Raw genomic sequence first — 23,749 nt, forward strand, 5'->3', positions numbered from 1 at the left:
TATAGTATATTCAGTACTAAGGTTATCTGAACTTTCTGGTTGATTGATTCTGGAAAACCAAGCATTTATAAATGCTTGGTTTTATGAAATTTCCATCTTAAACAGGGTGGAGGGGAAAGACGGTGTGCGTTTCAGAATAAGACATCTCTGAAGCCATATTCAATATGTAACCTTGAGCAAGCTACTGAAACTCGGGAGGTCCTGTTTTTTCCATGAATAAAATGAGAGCAGCATCCGCTTAGGCTGAGTGGTGTTCCATCGCAGTGGGTTGTCGTGAAGGTTTCTGAGATGATGAGCGGAAAGGCCCAACAGCACACAGTGCATGGCTGATTTTAATAAATGACTTCCTTTCATACCGCCTTAAAAAAGGCAGCTAAACGGTACCCCAACCTTAGAGCCATATTCCTAAATAATTCCAAAATCTGAAAAAAGAAAAACTCCAGGACCTTCAGATTATATAATTACTGTAAAAGTCCCAGCCTTTTGTGTAAATGAAAAAGGATAAAATCATTACAAATACTAATTAGTAAAGTTCCTAAGAGTTCTAAAGAAATTCTTACTTAGATGTTTGCAAGTCAGTTTTGTTCTTCCCTCCTTATATCCTCTAAGGATGATGTTTATACATATCAGCTTAACAGCAGAATCGAAATGTTCCACTTATACTACTAACAAGGGTCTTGTTTGTGTGTCACATTGCTCTTCACTAAGCTGGAGATACTAGTTCAAAGAAAAGTAGGATTTTATTTAATAAAATTAGAGCAAGCTTATTGATTGCACAGCTATAAATGATACTGTCCAAAACTGTGGTAGATTACTTCAAGTGTATCTGGAAATGTTTTTGAATTTAAGCTAACATCTAATTTTGGAACTAAAGACTGAAAAATCAAGGATGTAACCTATCAGAATCTTGGTGAGAGATAATGGGTATGGCTGAGTTCGTGGTTTAAAAAAAGATTACGTCACTATTTAAATGCACTAAATCATGTAAATTTTCCTTCATACCAAGGGTATGGATATCACTGTACCATAAAAGATAAATGCTATATGAGAGCCTTGCATATTATGTCATTTATCTAATTATTCTACCTCCAAAATAACACAAGTCATTAAATAAAAGTTTCAGTGTCACAGTACCAACATTTGCGTCTCCCCAACAGAGCCAAAGTACAACTCCAGGCTGATGCACTGCAAATACACCTTTAAGGCAATGGCTTTTTAACATTTTATTTTTTTTAAGATCTAAATTTGCCTTTTCTTCCTATCAAAGTCACTATTTTCTGAAGCTTATTTAAAATTAAAAACTTCACTAAAATCAAGTCCACGCTCCTTTCCTTCTGATTTCTATTTTCCTCAGGCTTCAGCCTTGGCGGTGTCGTTTCCCTCGGCCCCCTCCTCGGACACCACGTTAGAGGGCAGGAATAGTCTCAAAGTCACTTACTGTGTAAGACCATGAAATGAATGATGAAGCTGCACAACCAAAGCAAGATCCATGCTTTATGAACACATTATTCTCACACATCTGAGTGACAGGTTGGATATACAAGATTCTCAGCTCATTTTACAGATTCTGAAACCAAGTTGCTCAAAACGTGAATTCTGAAACCATGGTTGGTGTAGCAAATGAATATATCAAAACAAAAACTTCATCCAAATATTTACATTTAAAAAAGACATTTAAAAAATAGGCTACTTATTAAGTGTGCTTGAACAAACCATGTGTGGAATTGAATTCCATTCATTATGGAGTTAGTTTCTGCTAAACACTTACTGATACTATAGAACACCCCTGGCATCTGAGGATTTAAGAGTTTCAAGTGTTCCGAATCTATGCTAAAAAAATAAAACATGACAAATAAGTTCTGAAGCACTAATCTGAACCTCAGAAGGGGAAGGGGCTGGTATGTAAGGCAAATTACTTAGCAGTCACAAGGACTGGCACCTGTAACTCAGTGTGGCTTTGCCATTACCTAAATATCACCAGGTATTCAATACAATGCTCTATAGGTCATTCAAATTTCGTAATTACACCTCATTGCATTATGTTCTAGTAGTTTCACAAACTTGGACATTCACAAAAACGTTTGGAATATATTCCTTGAGAAAGTGGACGGTCTCCTATATTACATTAAACAAAAAACCATGCAGTTTCTTAGAGCTCATAGAGCTTTTCCAAAATAAACTACTGATCATACAGCCCAATTAAAAACTCAAACACTTTATATTACAGGTATAGAAAGTTTATAGTTCAGCAATGCCAATATAAATTTGACACCTTAGCCCCTACTTGCAAAGCGATTAACAACTATACAATAACTTCTATTTTATTATCATTGGCTTTGGCTCAGACGTTTAAATACTTAAACAACTTAGAAATATTTTTTGTTGGCTATGTTTTGCTCTGCTGTTTTTGTGTGAGCATGGGTACGGGTGGGGTAAATTATAATGAAGACGGGTCAGTTCATTATAATGAAGACAGATCAGGAATTAAACAGCCACTTAAATTTCATTTACCCTTTCCTTACAAAATATATATGGGAGAATATGGCTTAAAGACAGACGGGAAAAGCCTCTTATCTGTTCACACTATTTTACTTCACCCTTCATCCAGTATGACAATAATGCCAAACAATTTACTACCTAGGGCCACAGTAACTCTCTAAGACAATTCTATGAAGTCCAATTTAATTTTGGTTCTGACGGCTTAACTGCTTAAAATTTTGGAAGTCTTCAGATTAACTTTAAAAAGGTTATATAACAATCAAAAATCCCCAAAAGATGAGATTAAAAAAACTGGTTAACCATTTAAAAAATACCCAACTCTCTTTTTTTTTTCTTTTACAGGTTAGGATCAGTTGGAGTCTCTCTCTCTCTTTATAAATTTACCTTCGGCTCAGTCTGTGACCAAAGCAACTTCTCTTAAGCAAGATGCTTCTATATTCTAAGGAGAGAAAAATGATCTCTTAAAACAAAAAAAAACTCAGTGGGTCTAAAATCATTCCAGAGCTATCCTTCAGGTCAGAAACAGAGCAATGATGGACAAAACAACTCAGTTTCCATAAATGTACCATTTTCTTTACGATAAAGAGTGGGATTGGTTTTATACAACAAGATCAGCAGAATTTTCATGTTTCACAATTTTGTTGCTCAAGAGATCCCCAAATTCCTTGAACTCATCTGGGAAGTTTTCTGAAGGTGCGCATCACAGTAAACAGCAGCAAGATACCAAAACAATTCTATTGCTAAAAAGCAGCTGTTCCAGCTTGTGCCTTTAGAATACTACTTGTAAAACAGCAACAATAACAACAAAATGCTAATTTGTGCCATCAATTGGGATTTGAGCTATTCTAAGAAACAAATTGTTTTCTTTAAAACAGTTCAAGGCAGGACATCTATATCCTATCGGGCAAATACTGCGTTTGGGGGGAAAATATAAAAATGTCAAAAAGGAAGAGACAATTGCATCATATTTAGTATTCTAAAGGCATGTTTCAGGTAGTTCAACAATGATTCCGGTAAGACCAACTGCTCACATACATACACACGCACACACAGATTTTAATGGTTTAAAAAAAAACCAAATTTGTTACTTTAGAAAAACGAATGCAGTGCATTTTCAGCAATATTATCATCACAGACTCTGATTGCTCAGTCCACACATAAGGAGTAGTTGCCTTCTATGGTGATATGGCTTCTCTGCACTAATTCCCATCAGGCCGAAAAACATTAGGGCAGGTTAAGTAAAGACTGAATTGTTGCACAAAGGAACATTTACTCATCAGATCCCACTGATCGCTTCTGTGCCCGTTTCCTGGGCAACCTTCTTGGTGAAGCTTTATCTGGAAGAAAAGAGAAAGTTTTAACTTGCCTGACTATTATGAGTGCGTTGGATTCAAAAGACATTTAAAAAGCATTTTCCTTCAACTTTACCATTAAATTAAAAAAAAATGAACACAAATGCAAGGATACTATCTAATAATAAATGCCTCTTATCTAATTTAGGTTTTTAAACTAAGCTTTAAAATAATCCTTCAAGAGGTAACACAATTAAAATGAAACTTTTTGCCATTAGGGTGAGAAAAGATCTAATCATGGTTACTGTAATGTTGAAGCCACCCTGCAAAATTTTGAATGTACAACTTAACATGTTTATACATGCATAAGTAAACACTTTAGCAATAGTGTAAAAGATATGAAATTTGCAACTCAGACAAATTTATATTGGTTACAAATTAAAGACAGTATTTACAAATGCAACCATGCATTTGGCAAATTTTGGCAATTTCATAAATTTACCTGGAAGAAGCAGCAGGATAAAGGAAATTACATAGTATATCAATATTAAAACTATCTTACGCACATAAGCATTATCTTTTTTTTTCTCTTTATCTTTTATGTTAGATTCTTAGTGGGGTCTATTAAATAAAAAATAAATTGGTGATGAGTTTCTTCTACTTCCACTCAGTAAGAAGAGTCATCTCTAAGCTTCTTTGAAAAGGGAAGGGCTGTCTTCTCTCTGACCATTGTCTTTTTCTTATTTTCTAGGAGCATTTTACATATTAGGAAGATAAGCTCTTTGTGGAGTAAGTTAAAAACTCTATTTTTCCCATTAAAAAAAAGTGAAGGGCTGGAAAAAGATGTTTTCAACAAAGTATGGGGTTCACTTGTAAGCATTTCATTAACAGGTATGAAAAAATCTGTCTAAAAGAGCTTAATTTTTACTTTCCAAAATTACTAGACCATACCTATATTTAAGAAATATATAAGTAAATGTTTGTCAAGAATATTTAGAAGCTAAGAATTCTTTTAAAAGAATCTGCTTAAGAGTTAATGACTGAAATATTACGACTGAGTCTACACATCACATGAAAATTGACCTCGTGCTACTTTATTAAACAGCTTAGTAATGATGTGTGTCCAAAACTGAGCATAGAAGCATTTTTCTGATGAAGAAAGACTACAACTTTCATCAGATTTTCAAAAAGGTTAGATTAAGTACTGCTTTTACATAGTTGACCAATTTCTAAATAATTTTTTTAAAATAAACAATATGCTTAATATACTGATGATTCAAAAAGTACTTTGGAATCTAATAGGCTTTTATGTGAACACAGCTGTTACTATGTGAAGTGGTGATTATTGATTTCCAACAATTTCAACCTGCTGAAGCAGGATTTTAAATATAGGAATACATGGAAAAGAGCCTTAGAGGACCTGTGATGCCTGTTTCAACACACAAGAATCTGACCCTGTCAGTAGGGCAGCCGATTCAGTTTACCTTAACAATGAGTCTAAAAAGCTTCATTACCTGTCTGTCTAGCACATCAACGTTAAGAAGCATACAAATGAGAAACAGAGTCGGAGAATATTGTGGAGTCATGGAGCTTTTGGGAAAGTGGCTCCATATACCTCGATAACCCAGAAAGCGCCATTTCATTTCAGCAAAGAACAGTAACTGAGATGTATACTAATGCTCTTCACCATCAAGAAAAACCCAATCTCCCACTTACCACCCTTCTCAAAACCCTAAAAAAACTTTAAAAAACACCTAAAAAAATCCAATAAATTATTTAAGGTCAAAATGTTTTAGCTTTCATGCATGTAGAAAACACAACATGAAAAAAGAAATCACTTAAGTGAAAAAACATTTAAGCATGATGTTTAAGGATGTTGAACAAATGAGGGAGATCTGAAAATGCCTATACTGCTCATTTAAAAGAAAGATGTTAAAGAAATTTATCTAATTGTAGTAAAATCATTAACTGTCTGCAACTTTTTTTCATTTTTAGAAGACGAAGGAAAAATGTTAACAGCAACTTTAGCCAGTCCCTGTTCCCTTTCTCGGACTGTATAATCTGTCTAATTTTCTATCTTACTCAGGGAGAGTAGTACTACATACATAGCTTTCAGAGGGATTTTTTTTTATTAATGAGCTATAAGTCAAAAGTTTTCTTATGGATCCCTGAGTTAACAAGAAAAGTCAAATTATATAAAAGATTTCATTCTTATAGTTTCTGACTAAGGTTTTCCTATGTATACACTTAAAAAACTAGTAATTAAGCAAAGATCCTATAATTTTCTATCAAAATTAGCTGGTCAGGGGGCTGGCTCTATGGCCGAGTGGTTAAGTTCGCGCGCTCTGCTGCAGCAGCCCAGGGTTCGGATCCTGGGTGCGGACATGGCACCGCTCGTCAGGCCACGTTGAGGCGGCGTCCCACATCCCACAACTAGAAGGACCTGCAACTAAGATACACAACTGTGTACAGGGAGGTTTGGGGAGATAAAGCAGGAAAAAAAAAAAAAAAGACTGGCAACAGTTGTTAGCCCAGGTGCCAATCTTTAAAAGAAAAAAATATCAGCTAGCCCATCAATTATAGTTAAAAAGACATCAGGGAAGCAAGTGCCCTAATCTGAAATGCAAAACTTATCAGGAAAACTTACTACTAATGGGTTCAAAGTGTTTCAAATTATTCCTCCTTCCCTTACATTCTCATGAGACAGGGATGAGAAAAAGCTCTTGCCAAATTAAGTAAGTATCAGCCTCTTAAATATCCTAGTCCTCAACACCATTCCTCTCCAAAGGGAATTCCTCAAAGCTGGAGGACCTTCCACTTCCATGTACACCTCCTGTTCCACAATCTTCAAAACTTCTCTTGGGTTTTCTCCATTCTGTCTTCAAATACGCAAAGCACATGTCCCTATCTTTGAAAGAAATGGCTATTTTTTCCTTAATTATCTGCAATTTGGCTCAACCTCTTTACTCTAAGAAAATCATGTTCTAAGACAGTGGTTCTGTGTGTCTGGATCAGCAGCCTTAAAATCGCCTGAGAACTGAGATATGCAAATTCTTGGGTCTCACCCCAGACCAATTCAACTAGAAACTGTAGGGGTGGGGCCCAGCAAGCTTAATGGGCAGTCCAGGTGATTCTGATGAAAGCTAAAGTCTGAGGACTCCGGCTCTGAGGAATCAAGACTTTAGAGAAAAAAAGAAAGACAAGCATACAAAATTAAGTAAAAATATTGTTAAAATTAAACTGAAAATATCAAAAGGATTTCATGATTTGAAAAAATGCATATATTCTAGCTTAGTTCACAGAATGGGCCTACAATGTCACTCGGTATCAATGACATCCCTAAAGTCTAGCCAAAACTGTAACAATGTTTGAGCATCAAAAAGACTAAGTTACTTCTGCATGGCAAAAGAAACCACCGACAAAACAAAGAGACAACCTACCAATTGGGAGAAGATATTTGCAAATCATATATCCGATAAGGGGTTTAATATCCAAAATATAAAAAGAACTCAAGCAAACCACCCAATTAAAAAATGGGCATAAGATTTGAACATTTTTCCAAAGAAGATAAAAAGACGGCCAACACACACATGAATACATGTTCAACATCACTAATTATTAGGGAAATGCAAATCGAAACCACAAGATACCACCTCATGCCCGTAAGAATGGCTAATATTAAAAAGACAAGAAACAAGTGTTGGAGAAGATGTGGAGAAAAGTGAACCCTCATAACACTCTTGGTGGGAATGTAAAACAGTGCAGCCACTATGGAAAACAGTATGGAGATTCCTCAAAAAAGTAAAAATGTGATCCAGGTATTCCACTTCTGGGTATTATCCAAAGAACATGAAAACATTAATTTGAAAAGATACATGCACTTACATGTTCATTGCAGCATTAGTCACAATAGCCAAGACTCGGAAACAACCTAAGTGCTCATCAACAAATGAATGGATAAAGATGATGTGGTATATGTATATATAATGGAACACTACTCAGCCATAAAAAAAAAGGGGATGAAATCTTGCCATCTGTGGCAACATGGATGGACCTTGTGGGTATTATCCTAAGCAAAATAAGTCAGACAGAGAAAGTCAAATACCATATGATTTCACTTACGTGAAAGATAAAAAACACACACAGAGATACAGAGAATAGATTGGTGGTTACCAGAGGGGAAAGGAGTGGGAGGAGAGCAAAAGGCCATGTGTGTACGGTGACGGATGGGAACTAGACTTTTGCTGGAGAACACGATGTAGTGTACACAGAAGTCAAAATATAATGATGTACATCTGAAAATTATATAATGTTATAAACCAAGGTTACTTCCAAAAAAGTTAACTGAAATACACTGATTCTATGAAAATCCAAGTTTATGATAAATAACAAAGGAGAAAATTAGGAAAAAACTCATTTGTCACCATTTGGGTGGTTTCTAGACTCTTTACTTTGAAAACTGGAAAACAAAGGAAAGAATTAAGCATTTATCCTGTTTTTTCAGTAGGAGCTGTCTTTTAGGGTAACCAAAAAGCCCCAGCTGATGAGGGAAAGCTCTACTTTACAAAAGAATGGCAATTAGTAAAAATGGAAGAAATTTCAATAAAAACTCATCACTTACAAGCTCTGAAACATTACCAATTCATGCAAGGATTATCAACTGGTGAGTCGCTTAGAGAACTGGATATACCACACAGATAATTTCTAAGTTGCAAGCAGAAAGACCTAACCCTTCCTGGTTACATAGAAAGATCATACGGCTACCACCCTAATCAAGCGCTCGATTTAACATCACTAAGATGGGACAATCAGATGCTGCTTCTTGATGTGATACAGGAAGCAGCACTCATGAGCTACAATGCATGCTATTATCCAAAAACTAACAACTTAAATCTAATCAAGCCTACAGCTTTACATCTTCCAGGTTAAATAAACTATAACTAAAAGACACCAGGACAAAACAATCAGACAAATTTGGAGGTGGGACTTTTTAGAGCCTTATCACTCGGTGTGATCAATGGGTGGGCAGTACTGGCATCATCTGGGAGCTTGTTAGAAACGCCTGATGCTTCGGCCCCACCCTAGAGCGACTGAATCGGAACCTGCATCATAACAAGATTTGCAAGTGATTTGTATACAAAATTTGAGAAACCCTTTTCTAGAGGACAGGTAGCCAATCTCTTGAGTTGTTGTAAATTAAAAGGGACTTAAAAGGATATAACAACCAGATGCAATGCATCAACTTATGTTGGGGGGAAAAAAGTTATAAAAGATATTTTTGAAACAAGTGGAGAAATTTCAACATAGATTGGTTAAAGATTTTTATTTTTCCTTTTTCTCCCCAAAGACCCCCAGTACATAGTTGTATACTTTTTTAGTTGTGAGTCCTTCTAGTTGTGGCATGTGGGATGCTGCCCCATCATGGCCTGATGAGTGAGCAGTGCCATGTCCGTGCCCAGGATCAGAACCTGCAAAACCCTGGGCCGCCGAAGCAGAGCGCACAAACTTAACCACTGGGCCACAGGGCCGGCCCCCTGGTTATTAATATAATTAATAATCCTTTAAATGTGATAATGTTATTTGTCAGTTAGGAAAATGTTTCTTTGCAAACAGAAATGTTTTAGAGGTAGTGTGTCATCATCATATTTGTAATTTTAAAATATCTCAGTATTAAAAAAGCAAGTTAAAAAAGGTGACTTTTGTTTAGGAAAAAAAGAAATCTATACTCTAAAAGAGCAAGTTAAGACTAGCTGGCAAAAAACATGATTATCTTTTCAGAGGCTTCTTTCTCCTTAACCTCTAAGCGCCTGACTTCTAAACAAGTCTTTTTTTTTTCTTTTGAGGAAGATTAGCCCTGAGCTAACGACTGCCAATCCTCCTCTTGTTGCTGAGGAAGACTGGCCCCGAGCTAACAATCATGCCCATCTTCCTCTACTTTCTATGTGGGATGCCTACCACAGCATGGCTTTTGCCAAGCAGTGCCATGTCCGCACCCAGGATCTGAACTGGCAAACCCCGGGCTGCCGAGAAGCGGAACATGAGAACTTAACCACTGCGACACTGGGCCGGCCCAGCCCGACTTCCGAAATGCTCTCAGGACTCCTTTGATTTCACAGGATTAGGCTCTGTCTAGGGCTCCCAGGCTCCCAGGGTTTTGCTAAAAGTCATAATAGTGAGAAAGGAGTATGGTTATGCGCCAGTGTGTTATGTGTCTTCCAGATATTTTCAAATTCCAAAACTAATTAACAAATAAGATGCCTCTCAACGATAAGCTTAGGGGACGCAAAGGATCAAAATCTCTTGAATTTGATAAAAAGTTTATCACCTTAATTGGGTAATTGGATTAGCTCAATGCCGTTTAGGAGCTCCATTGTTTATGAAGTTTTTTCAAAACAAAGGATTTCATTTAAAATGGGAAAAGATAAGGAATAATAAAAGTGTCTTTGGTGGTAACGGCATGGTCCTAAAACAAACTCAGGCTGAACAATCAGATTTTGAGCAAGATAAGCAAGTATTGTTAAAAAATATTCAGTGACTTTAACTATATCTATCTTTGAATATTAAGTGTCACTGGGAAAAATAAACGGGCTTTAGAATGCGGACAAAGCTAGTTGTGAATCTTGGCAAGTTACTTTTTCTTAAGAGCAATTTCACATCAGTAAATACAGAGATAGCAGCTTACCTTACAGAGCGAATGCCCAGTACATAGAAGGTACCCAACATAAGTTAAATTTTCCTTCAACAAGGTCTCCCCTGACTCTAATATGGTCCCTTTACCTAACTTATGTTATCCATATTACGCATTCTACCACATAATCACATACTATCTCTGACTATTCAAATATTTCATGGGGCCGGCCCTGTGGCCTAGCTGTTAAGTTCTCGCACTCCACTTCTGTGGCCCAGGGTTTCACTGGTTCAGATCCTGGGCGCCGACATGGCACCGCTCATGAGGCCATGCTGAGGCGGCATCCCACATGCCACAACTAGAAGGACCCACAACTAAAATATACAACTATGTACTGGGAGGGATTTGGGGAGAAAAAACAGGAAAAAAAAGAAGAAGAAGAAGACTGGCAACAGTTGTTGGCTCAGGTACCAATCTAAAAAAAAAAAAATTTCATATATGCGCCTTATTTTCCTCAAGTAGAAATGTAAATTCTTAAAAGTAATATTCTTAACTTTCAAATAAATCACTCAGAACCTAGTTAGTACTGTAACATAGCAGATACTGAATATTTGCCAATTGAAAATACAATTATAGATGATTTAAATTTTGCTCTATAACTGTAATAATTCTCAGCTTTTTATTTCATGAACAGGGAGAAAGATACTATGAAACCAAACTCTCAATCTATTTGACATGTAAAATTTCTTTTGAAGAAATGGTCCCGTAACTGTTACAGTGACTTTAGTTTTTAATTATAATTTTAATGTTTTTCAAAAGTAGTTTCAGCTAATTCTGTGTAAGATATTTAAAATACAACTATATTTAAAGAACTTGTATTTAAACATACCACAGACTTCATAAGTAATTCTGATGCATCGTAGAGAGGCCATGGTCTACACTTCACCCCAATTCTCTTTTTTGCTACACTGAATGTCAGGATGATATAGGAAGTTTTTCCTTACAAAGATAGATTTATTCCCATAACCTCAGCTACCACCTATGCTATATGTCCCAATGATTTCAAAGCTCTATTCACTTGTGCTCTCAACAACTTTCAAACGTTCACCGCACATCCCTATCTGGGAGCTCCATGGGCTCCTCACATGCAACAATCCAAACTCATCTCTCCTCACACATGTGCACTCCTCTTCCCATATTCCCTAATATTAACGAGATCACCTTCCATCCAGCTGCCTAAGCGCAGAACACTCTTTCACTTTCCCTCATTAAAACATCCAAGAAGCCCACTCTGCTCCACTTCTGAAACATCTTTCTACTCCCTTTTACACCCATCACTACTGCCTGAGCTTAGGTCCTAAGGATTTCTCATATGTTTTTCTGAAATTATCTAACTGTTATCCCTGTTTCCAGTAGCTCCTCCTTGCTAACCATCCTCCACAAGGCTTTCACCATATAAAACATAAATTTGTTATTTCTCTACTTTAAAGTATCTAATGGTTGCCTTCTACCTAGAAGGAAAGTCAAAAGTCCTTAGCATAGCATACAAACCTGGAAGAGGCCGCCTCATCCAACTTTTCAAGACTCTGGTCAAATATCAACTCCTGTGAATGCTTTCCCTACTCCCCTAGAGGGGGAAGGCCCTCCTATGCTCTTATTACTCTGAACGCACTTTGAATAAACCACCTACCACACTGTAATTGTGTTTCAATAGAGAGAGCTCACTGAAAGGAATAAGGAAAACAATTTGTAAACCCAGAAAGGACTTGAACAGCCAACTCACAGGAAAAGAAATACTAAGCAGCCAATAAACACGTGTGTAAAGAAGCCAAACCTCACTCTTAACTGTAAATGAAAAACAATGACATACCACTTTGTATCATATTGACAGATTAAAACATTTGACAATATTTAATACTTCAGAATGATTAGTGAGAGCAGAGGAGAAAAAGGCAATATTGTACACTGATGAGGACATAAACTGGCATTATCTTCTGGGAGGGAAATGGGACACTTTCCATAAAAATTAAAATGTACATAATCTTAGACCTCGCCATTCTACTTTTTAAGAATTTATCCCAGGTGGTGGGTGGGCAAAATGGGTGAAGGGGGTCAAAAGGTACAAACTTCCCGTTATAAAATCAGTCAGTCATGGGGAAGTAATATACAGCTTGGTGACTATAATTAATAATACTACATAGTATTGTATATTTGAAAGTTGCTAAGGAGTAGATCTTAAAAGTTCTAATCACAAGAAAAAAAAATTGTGTAGCTATGTGTCATGATGGATGTTAACTAGACTTACTGTGATGACCATTTAACAATATATACGAATACTGAATCATTCTGTTGTACAACTGAAACTAATATTATGTTAGTTACATCTCAATTTTTTTAAATCTCACAAATTTAAATAAGAATATTAAGTTTTTAAAAAATTTCTAATAAATGCTTACACATGAGCACTTAGTATTATCTGATAACTATGCTTCACTCCCCTTTACAATATACTACTTTAGGTAGCATGGTGAGCGTTTAACTGCAAACTCATTTAAATCCTGGCTCCACCTCTTACTATTATCTAAGTTTCCTCAGTAGTTTTAATTGTAAGAGTTTAAAACTGGAAATAACACTCTTCAATTCAAAACAGGTTTAATCTATCGTGACAGACACCTTTATAAAAAAGATTACTATCTAATTATTAAAAACACTGAAGCAAATTTATTAAGTATCTCAAAAAGATATGCAAAGTGTGAAAACTCAGGCTGTAGAAAGTGTGTGCAGCATGATATTTGTGTAAAACACATGGAAACAATAGACATATATGCTGATAAATATATTGAAAATACTCAGAATAACACATAAACACCAAATATTGATGGGGAACGGGATTAGTGGAGCCAAAAGGTAATCTCAGTTTTTCACTTTTGTACTATATTTTTTCTTACAATGAGGCCTCACTGCTTTTATAATAAATGCTTTTTAAAAGTCCATTTAAAATTGGAGAAAAAACATCCTATACTCTTTTAGAAAGATTAGTATTCTAACTGACTGCATATGTAATAAAATTGAAATATACCTGTTAGGTAAACTAGCAGGAAGTATTTTCCATTTCTTCTCTCAAACTATACTGGGTAGTTTTTCTAACAAACAGTCCTAGAAGACTGTCCATTACTCATTAAGCTGACTGTAAAGTATTCATGTGCTATACAAGAGCCCCCAATACCACAGCAAATGCCACGAAAAAAGGTAATCACCTCACCTCTTCTACTCTGCACTGAAGCAAAAGGAAAGAAAAGAGACAGGAGAAAGATTAGGAATATAGAGAATTTACATATTTATATAAAACTGTAGATCTGGACGTTTCTAAATTAAAGCATAAATACACCACATAAAAAAATTTTAAAGCCTTCATTAATCAATTATGCTAGGTTGTACACAAATAAAGGAAAAGATGAATGCTGAATAGCATTGACCAAGCACTTTTGCTAAATCTAAGATATTTAATTTCCTTTTAAGAGAAAAGGTTCCCAGCCAAGTTCATAAAAGTACTTACTGATCTGATTCAAAGTTTCCTGAGGAATCCAACTCATATCAACATCATTCTGACTTGCTGTACCCATCTCTACTTTCTGTATGGGTCTCTTGCGCTGAGAATATAAAACATTACTTTAAAGGAGTTCCATTATATTGTTTACTATACTTTTAAAAAGATCTATCAAGCTACTTAAGTTAAATATCTTAATAGACAAAGGTGTTTTTTCTTTTAAAACATACTCTTACTTAAGAATTTTATTAATGAGAAAGGAAAATCATGTCCAGCACCAATTATAAACAATAAATAACAAGGAATAAACTTTCACAACAATTATTTATTTTCAGGCTTTAAAGACATTTTCCTCTGCTATAAAGCTTCATATATTACTATACAATTGGTGGACCAAGGAAGAATTTCTAATTATACAATGATTTTCTTCTCCTTTGGGAATCAAATCTTAAAGAATAAATTTATTTCTATATTCAACAAAATTCAGGAAAGTTACTGAAATGTTGCATGCCAACAGATTTCTACATTGTTAGCTAAATACACTTAAACAGTTGGCACAGACAGAACAAGAACATAAAATCTCATTTAAGCTAACAATCTCAAACTTTGTCCCTAGAGCAGTATTTGCAGCAAAACTGCTAGAAAATAAGAAAGTGATTCAATCCCATTCTCTAGCCTTGCTCTTAAAAACAAAAACTAATTATTTACTATGAAACAGAGTGTTAATTATACAGTCCAAACACTGATTCTGAACACACAGAAAGATAACTAAAAAATGGCTTATGCATACGGGAAAAAAAATTTGGAGATGCCATTATACACAGTGTAGGCAAAAATGCTATTATAATAATGAGGCAAAGTGAGTCATGGAAATTAAATTTAAGCATTAAGTATTTCTTTTTTAAAGAGCAAGTACTTACTAATAACATTTATTGCTAATTTTACCATAGACTTTTTTTTTAAAGTTTGGGGTTTTTTTGAGGAAGATTAGCCCTGAGCTAACATCTGCTGCCAAGCCTCCTCTTTTCTTTTTTTTTGTTTTTCTTGCTGAGGAAGACTGGCCCTGAGCTAACATTCATGCCCATCTTCCTCTACTTTATATGTGGGACGCCTGCCACAGCATGGCTCGCCAATGCCAGGATACGAACTGGCAATCCCCGGGCTGCCAAAGCGGAATGTGCAAACTTAACCGCTGTGCCACCAGGCTGGCCCTTTAATATAGATTTGACTGCCTGAATTAATGCTTAATAGAGAGTCACCAAAATGTCTAGCACTTGTTTAGGGTCTGGTTGATATATATATTTGACACAAATCATGTTATACTTTCCACTGAGAGGAGCAGTATGAGTTGTTTTGTTTTCTGGGGTTTTTTGCAGGGTGGGGGAGAAGAGGGAGATGAAGACATGGTGGTGAAATTAGCCACCACGTCAAGAGAGAGAAACCATGAAGACGGGATGCTTCAGTGTGGCCACCTTACGGCCCTAACAAGAAAACACAAGTTTGACTGACAGAACAAATACAGCCAAATTCATTCCTTCTTTTTCAAATAAAGACTCATTTAATTGCTAATTATGCATTATCCCTACAATTAAGAGTATAAACACAAATGTAAAAGCTGCACTGCTTACAGATAAAATAAAATAACATCCATGAAAAAGTGTAGTAAACAATGAAATCTTATGTCTGAGTTTAAGGAATAAGAATTCCAGCATAATTTAGAATTCCAATAACAATAAGGTAAAGATCAGTCTGGAGGGTGTAGACAAAGGGCATTAATTGCACATGTGTATGAAAGTCTAAACAAATCCAAGCCAAATATCCAAGGTCTCACCTTCCGGTTTTATTTTAAAAAGGTACAACAAACCTGTAAATTTACAAACTCAGGGTGAAAGTAAGAAGCCACAAATAACTAGATTATACTTAATTTTGACGACACTGTAACAACTTTTCAACTATGGCTATAAGAGTTGTTCATCCGTAATTACCTTTCTAGATTCTAGGAGTTGATGAAGGCCAACAACCACCAAGAGCCCAAGACCAGCAAGGAACATATACATAAAGATTCTGATATAAAAGAAGAAAACAAACTGGCTTTAATTCATAAGAAATACCACAGCTAATTAAAACTGTTAACTCTGCTTTACCTCATAAGAAACACCACAGCTAGTTACAACTATAATTCTAACACAATATAAGCTTTCCAAATAACTTCTTGGGAAAAGGAATAAAATTTTTTAAATTCAACTTAGATCTAGGTAATAAGTTCATAAATTTACTTTATCTCTAAGAACAATTAGTCAACAAAAAAAGCAATTATATGATCTAAAGTGAAAAAAATTACTTTATAATTGCATTAGGTTTTGTCTCCCTCAAATATTAGATTATTTTGCAGTTTGATTTAAAAATAACTTTTGGTGAATTACACATAATTATACAGTATGAAATGATTCATCATCCACAAAGAACACATTTCAAGATACAATCTTATGATTTACGTTTTCAATTGCAATTTTAGAGGTATGCAACTTAGATAAGGCTTATGATCAGTTTAAGAGCACAGGGTGGAAAAGAATTTAAAAGAGGGGAAAGATGGAAAGCCAACTATCTTTTAAAAAAATTTTTTTTTCATTTTCAACTATCTTTTCTAACTTGGAATTAACAATTTTAAGAATCATCTAAAGTATGGATTTATGTAGTAAGGATTTCACCAAATATATAGTTTACTCCATTTTCACCATTTAAAAATATGTTGATAGGAGCAAGCCTTCCAGTCCCACCTAATGAGATCAAGATCTACATATTTCTACTTTTACTTACGTTTCTCCATCTAACCCATCCTCTCTTTCAATAATTGTAACTGTTTGATTGAAGACAGCATCTTGGAATACATTGCCCTGTTTTGAAAAAAAAAACCAAAACAAAAATCTGAAATGCATTGAAAGAATGAAAGTTTACAAGATTTCTTAAAACCATTACCCTAACAGATATGCTACAGCCTTCTTATCACTTAGAAGGTCAGTAAGACTCAACAAAATCATACATAATTGCCCTAATTCAATGTCAGGGATTCAACATCATGATGTTACTTTCTCCTACAAAATAAAAAATGCCTCCAACTTTGCATTTGTCCCCCAATTTCTTTGGGGGGAGGAGGAGAAAAGTATGAGGAACCAGGTAAGTAAAAAAAAAAACAAGATAAAACTGTGCAAAAACAAAGCCCACACAACACTCTTACACTAGAACCCCTAGCTTCTGTTGTCTGTAGTCCGCCAAAACAAAGAAGAGCAAAAAATGCACAACAATAGCTGCAACAGAAGATCATTTTAAGAACTAGACTTGAACAAAAGTCAAATTCAAATTGATAATGGGGGCCAGCCCAGTGGCGCAGCGGTTAATTGTACAGGTTCCACTTCTTGGAGGCCCAGGGTTCACCGGTTCGGATCCTGGGTGTGGACGTAGCACCGCTTGGCAAGCCACGCTGTGGTGGGCGTTCCACATATAAAGTTGAGGAAGATGGACATGGATGTTAGCTCAAGGCCAGTCTTCCTCAGCAAAAAAAGGAGGATTGGCAGCAGTTAGCTCAGGGCTAATCTTCCTGGCAGGGGGGAACTGACAATAGATTGGAAATCAGTATCTTTATAATAAATGGGTTGGTGATGTTCAGTATCAAAATATTTTTCTGTTGTGGTCTTGAAACAGTTCTGTCAGTTCAGCACAATTTCAGTTTTCAAATGCCCCAGAATCACTGAGACAATACACAGAGAGCTGTTTTCAGTGCTTGATGCTTCACACAAAGGTAGCAGTACTTTTTCAAAACTGTCACTTATTGCTAAACTGTAACTATTTAAGTTTTACTTCAAGATCTTTCAATTTGTGTTCTTCTATTGATAATTCTAATAATCAGAACGCACTGATGAAACTAACATTCAAAATGAGATAAACTACATATATGCCTGTTGGATTAAGTTTAATTCTGAAAACAAAAGAAAATATCTAATTCTTCAAGCCACTTAACTGTAAAGTTGAAGAAGCTTAATACATTACTTTGAAGATAGGAAGAATGAAAAACCCTTCCTACTCTACTAACTGAAAAAAAAAGGAAAACTTCATTGCGGCATGAGAAATTTAACTCAGACATAGCGTAAACATGACACTAGGAAGATGAAAAGGCTGACTACGCTTCCAAGAGAGGGTGAAATTTCCTTCTCTGAAAACTTTTTTGAAAAGGAAATGGTTTAGATGTGTTCTCGTCTGAAGACAGACATAATATGTGGCATCTAGAGGTCAACTCTCAGCAGTAAAATTATAGTGGGCTGCTCTCATTCATTCATTCATTGGATATATACTACATACATTAAAAACCGTAAGAAAGGGGCCTGCCCCGTGGCCGAATGGTTAGGTTCGCACACTCCGCTTCACTGGTCCGGGGTTTCACCGATTTGGATCCTGGGCACGGACATGGCCCTGCTTGTCAGGCCACGTCGGGGCGGCGTCCCACATGCCACAACTAGAACGACCCACAACTACAATATACAACTATGTACTGGGGGAATTTGGGGAGAAAAAAAAAGACTGGCAACAGTTGACAACAGAGCTTATATTAGGCTATTTGGTTCTCATAAACTATAAACCTTACTGCTAAAACTATTTCAAAAACAGTAGACTGTGTGTGTGGCTTACTGCTGCTTTTCCTTTTAAGATCCAGCTCAAGTCACTTCCACTTTCATACCAGAGCACCTTATATACTTATCTCTAGTATGTATCCCTTATCATACTGTGATACTGCCTTTTTACATCTATCTCTCCCAGTGGATTATAGACTTGACGACAGAGACCATTTATCTTTGCCTCCCTAGTGCCTATTACAGTTTCAACCACAGACAAGGCACCTCAACAAATAAATACAAGAATATTCATTAAACAATGTCAATTTCCCTTATCCCATCTCTAACAAAAAAAAAAAGGTTTAGAAGGCCTTACATTCAAATCTTTGTAGTTCAGATTGATGACTAGACCAAAGGGTCGTCCACCCATGGGCTCTGCAGGAATGAAGGAGTACTCGAAAGTTGCCTGCCTCTGGGGAGGCACTACAGTGTTCAGAGGAAGAGCTGTGAAATTCTGGATATAAAACTGGTAGTCCTGAGGATAACGGAATGAGGCATCTAGGGATTCAACAATAAAATCTTCTGTACCCTTGTTTGTAAAGCCTACCAGGAACTTCACAATGTTATTTGCTGGAAAATCTAAGAAACAAAAAAGACAGAAGATTAGAAAAGGTTCAAAGAGTATAAAATAAGCAGCAGACGTTACTAATGGATTTTGGCACCCTTTCCTGCTGTGTGTCAACCTGGTTTCAGAATCCTTTTGAATAGGGCACTCCAATCATCTACTAACTAGTAATTGGAGTTGGTGTACAAATGAACCCTTTTGTCCGTAATCTAGCACTCCAACTTGAGTTAACTGAACATTTCAATTTCAGACCAGATCACATCCAAACTACGTGGTCTACGAAAGAGCTGCATACTTTCTGCAGTAGATTATCTTGTAGTAGGGCTACATATCTTGATGAAGTCACCTTTCCACCAACTTAGTATCTGTTATTGGTACAGATAATGGAGAGAAGAATAACAAAAAGACAAAGTCTAAGAAGTTCACCTAAAAACTTTATCTGTTAGAACATAAAAAAAATTAATCAGGCAATCCCTATCTACTTTAAGCAATTACTCAAAATACATATTTTAAGACTCAAGGAGGAAGCTACAAAAATATGGGAAAAAATCTCTTAATCAAATTACATACTTTTTGTAGGCATAAAGTTGGATCACATGTGGGAATAAAACAAAAAACCTGGGGGCCGAGTGGTTAAGTTCATGCGCTCTGCTTCAGTGACCAAGGGTTTCACAGGTTCGGATCCTGGGCACGGACATGGCATAGCTCATCAGGCCATGCTGAGACGGCGTCCCACATGCCACAACTAGAAGGGACCCACAAGTAAAATATGCAACTATGTACAGGGGGGATTTGGGGAGAAAAAAAAAAAAAGAAGATTGGCAACAGTTGTTAGCTCACGTGCTAATCTTTAAAAAAACTTGAGAAGACCGAGAAAATTACTAAGTTCAAGTAACGAGTCTTCAACAATCATACTATAATCTACAGAGCTGAGTTTCACCCAGCACAGCACAGGCTTTGGTGTCAGATCTGAGCCTGAAACCTGTCTCCACAATCTATTTACTAACTGAGTAACCCTCGACAAGCTGTTAACCTTTCTAAATCTCGGTTTAACAATACTAACTATCTTCATAGGATTTCTGTTAAGATTAAAAAATACATGCAAAGTGTTTGACAACAGTGCCTACCACACAGCCCTCAATAAGTAGAAGACATTATATTTATTTTCCTTTAAGGAAACCTAGGCTCCAACCAAGGCCTAATTGTAAAGATTTAATATTTCACTAATGTTAACACTCAAAGTATGAGTTATTTTACTGTGGTTGTTTGAAAAAAGTTTAAAAACAGTATCTTCCAAACTGACATTTAATTTCTAGTTAAACTGGGTAGTATTTATTTTTCTCCTTATTTTAATGACAGGAATACCACCTTATATATATGGGTATTTATACAAATAAAAGAGGGTTTTAAAAAAAATACGTTTACAGCCCACTTGTAACATAAGAGACGAAGATGAATCAAAACCTTAAGCACTACAAATGCTTCCCCAAAAGTGAACTTGTCATTTTAAAAATTTCTGTATCTGAATTAAAACCAACATCCCTCTATTACCTTCTCCTTTCACAAACAGGATAGTTGTATCTGCACTTGGTGAAGCTTCAGGTTCACCAGATACATCTTCTTCCTCTTTATCTTCTGCCTAAGAAAAAGAACATTAAGAAGGAATTACTATGAGGGAAAATACATCATTAGAAGATAATGACTTCACTAAGTCTGGGAGAAAATATTGCTTCTTCAAGGCTTTGTTGAGATTAGCAGTGGTATGAATTTTACTGTATGTCATCAGTTAAAATAAAACTTCCAGAGCAGTGTATCTCAAACAGTAATGGGCATATCAATCGCCTGAGGATTCTGCAGATCTGATTCAGGTCTAGGATCAAGCCTGAAATCCTGTATTTCTAACAAATACCCAGGAAATGACGCTGCTGGTACTCAGACCACACTTTGAACTGCAAGGTTCTAGAGAATGGGTTGGTAAACTAAAAGGGCCAGATATCCATTATTTCTGGCTTTGGGAACCATGAGCTCCCTGTTGCAACTAGTCAACTCTGTGGCTGCTTTCTCTTTGGTGTGAAAGCAGCCACAGACAATATGTCAAAGAATGGGCATGGCTGGCTTTGGCCCATGGCCACATTTTGCCAACCCATGACCTAGATCACCCTGTCATCAGCCTAGAGATTTCCATCACAATTAACAATTTTCCTGTGAAAATTCATCACACGTCTTGGAAGAAATGGTTAAAAAAAGAAAATGTGACCAGGGATCATACTGGGGTGATGAAGATGTCCTAAAACTTGATTAGAGTTGAAGAACTTCGTATACTTACTAAAAATCATTGAACTGTATAATGAAAACAGGTGAATATGATATGCAAATTATATCTCAATAAAGCAGTTAAAAAATGTGAACAGATTTTAATTTAACTTTAAATCTCAGTGTAGCATCTCTCTAGGCATCAATGAGGATTATAAAGCTATTCATACATTTGAAGTGTCCGGGCCCTACATAAATCAAGATGCTTAATGACAGCCTTGTTTATTGTCATTTAACTTCTCATTTATGTAAAATATTCTTTCTTCCAACAGACAGACTTCTCAAAGGCAAAGACTGTCCTATATTTTAAAAATTCTCAGGGGCCAGCTCCATGGCCAAGTGATTAAGTTCGCGTGCTCTGCTGCAGCAGCCTAGGGTTTCGCCGGTTTGGATCCTGGGCACGGACATGGCACTGCTCATCAAGCCATGCTGAAGTGGCATCCCATATGCCACAACTAGAAGGACCCACAACTAAAAATACACAACTATGTACTGGGGGGCTTTGGGTAGAAAATGGAAAAAAAAAAAAATCCTCCACACTCAGCTCATAGGCTTACTCAAACATTTGTTTGACGCCTGTGCAATTGTATTATGTTATATTTTAAGTATCCTTAATGATACTATTCATTTAGTAAGAGTCAGTGAATTTCTACTTTTGGGAAGAGACCAGAGACAGGAAGACAGGCCCATAAGCTGTAGCAATGAAGAGGAAAGGTATACTTGAGAAACAGTTAAAAGAAATCATCCCTAAGATTTGACTAATGGGGTTGTGGAATAAAAAGAAATGGAAATAACAAGGCAAAAGCTTGAATCACTGGAGCCATATCAAAACAAGAAACAGATGACAAGACGGATGGTAAATGCGGAATTCCATTTTGGACATATAAAATTTGAGGTACTTACGGAGCATACAGATGGTACTATCCTGCAAAGAGCTGAAAATACAGGTATGGAGCTCAGTAAGGTAGGTGGCTAGAAACAAGATCTGAAAGTCATCAATATAAGCTGGTGTGGCTGAAACCAGAGGTTTCACCAACATTAAGGGAGTGAGCAGAGGGAGACGAAAGTAAGAGAGAGACCAAGCAGCAGCAGCTGGGCAGGGAAAACTGAGAGGTGAGCAACAGAAGCCAGCACAAAGGAACTCAAGGAAGGAGTAATCAGCAAATGCTAAAGAGAGCTCCAACAGTATAAAAATGGAAAACAGGCCAGGAATTTGGCAATTAGGTCACTGGTGACTCAGCAACAACAGTTTTATTAGATACATGGGACTAGAGCACGTTAGAGAAGCATGCCGGTAGAGAAAAGAAATGTGCAGCAATTTAAGGTGAAGGACTACAAAGCAGAGTAAATGAGCACATGTGTAGCTTAATAAGTCGCTGAGCAGGATCAATGCTCGAAGATAACAGAAGGAAAGAGAATAATTTAACAGATCCCACCAGGACAGAGGGAGTAGGACTGGCCTTAGAAGAGAGTAAGACAACTCGTGAATAAACAGGATAAAATGTAGAAAGGATGGGTAAATAATATATTTAGAAACAGAAAGCAGAAAATCTAATAGAGTTCACACTTGATGACCTTCACTGACACTGAAGGCAATGTTGTTGCTAAGACTGAAGAGGACTGACTTTGGAGTTTGAAGGTGGTGATATGCTAGCTGTGAAGAACTGGAGAGTATAGGTAAGCAAAAGCAAACAACTCATTTATCTTATAGCTAATTAGCATATCATAAGACGTACAATTCTTAGGACCTACAACCTGATAATGCTCCACAATATTTCAGCTATTATAGACTGTCTCCAGGAGAGTAAGGAAATTGTAGCACTGAGAAGGTGACTTCAGCTGCTGGAGGACAGGCAGGCAAGAGCAACTTTTCACTATATAACTCGTACCTTTTAAATTCAGAGCCATCTGAATATACTACCCACTTTAAATAATACTACTAATATTTTTAAGTTAGCTAGTGTTATTACTACTATAGCTCGTTTTAATAAAAACAAAAATTGCGGGTCTGGCCCGGTGGCGCAGCGGTTAAGTTCACACGTTCCGCTTCTCAGCAGCCTGGGGTTCGCTGGTTCAGATCCCGGGTGCGGACATGGCACCGCTTGGCAAGCCATGCTGTGGTGGGTGTCCCACATATAAAGTAGAGGAAGGTGGGCATGGATGTTAGCTCAGGATCAGCCTTCCTCAGCAAAAAGAGGAGGATTGGCAGCAGTTAGCTCAGGGCTAATCATCCTCAAAAAA

General features: G+C 36.5%; 1 protein-coding gene across 2 annotated transcripts in view; it reads right to left on the reverse strand.

Moving 5' to 3' along the window:
* The window catches only part of SSR1 (signal sequence receptor subunit 1), a 42,924-nt gene that overhangs the window by 13,682 nt on the left and 5,493 nt on the right, over positions 1-23,749 (reverse strand). Inside the window, exons 3-8 of one of the 2 annotated variants that reach the window (XM_008517546.2) lie at positions 20,747-20,834; positions 18,947-19,209; positions 16,784-16,860; positions 15,952-16,030; positions 13,976-14,069; positions 3,773-3,836 (exon numbers count right to left, since the gene is read on the reverse strand). In XM_008517546.2, coding sequence (XP_008515768.1) covers positions 3,773-3,836; positions 13,976-14,069; positions 15,952-16,030; positions 16,784-16,860; positions 18,947-19,209; positions 20,747-20,834 — 665 coding nt within the window. Of the gene's footprint in view, positions 1-1,480; positions 3,837-13,975; positions 14,070-15,951; positions 16,031-16,783; positions 16,861-18,946; positions 19,210-20,746; positions 20,835-23,749 lie in introns of those variants that run through there. The other variant, XM_008517547.2, reaches the window with a different exon arrangement.

This window comes from Equus przewalskii, chromosome 19, assembly GCF_037783145.1.
Source record: "Equus przewalskii isolate Varuska chromosome 19, EquPr2, whole genome shotgun sequence".
In the NCBI taxonomy this organism is placed as follows: domain Eukaryota; kingdom Metazoa; phylum Chordata; class Mammalia; order Perissodactyla; family Equidae; genus Equus; species Equus przewalskii.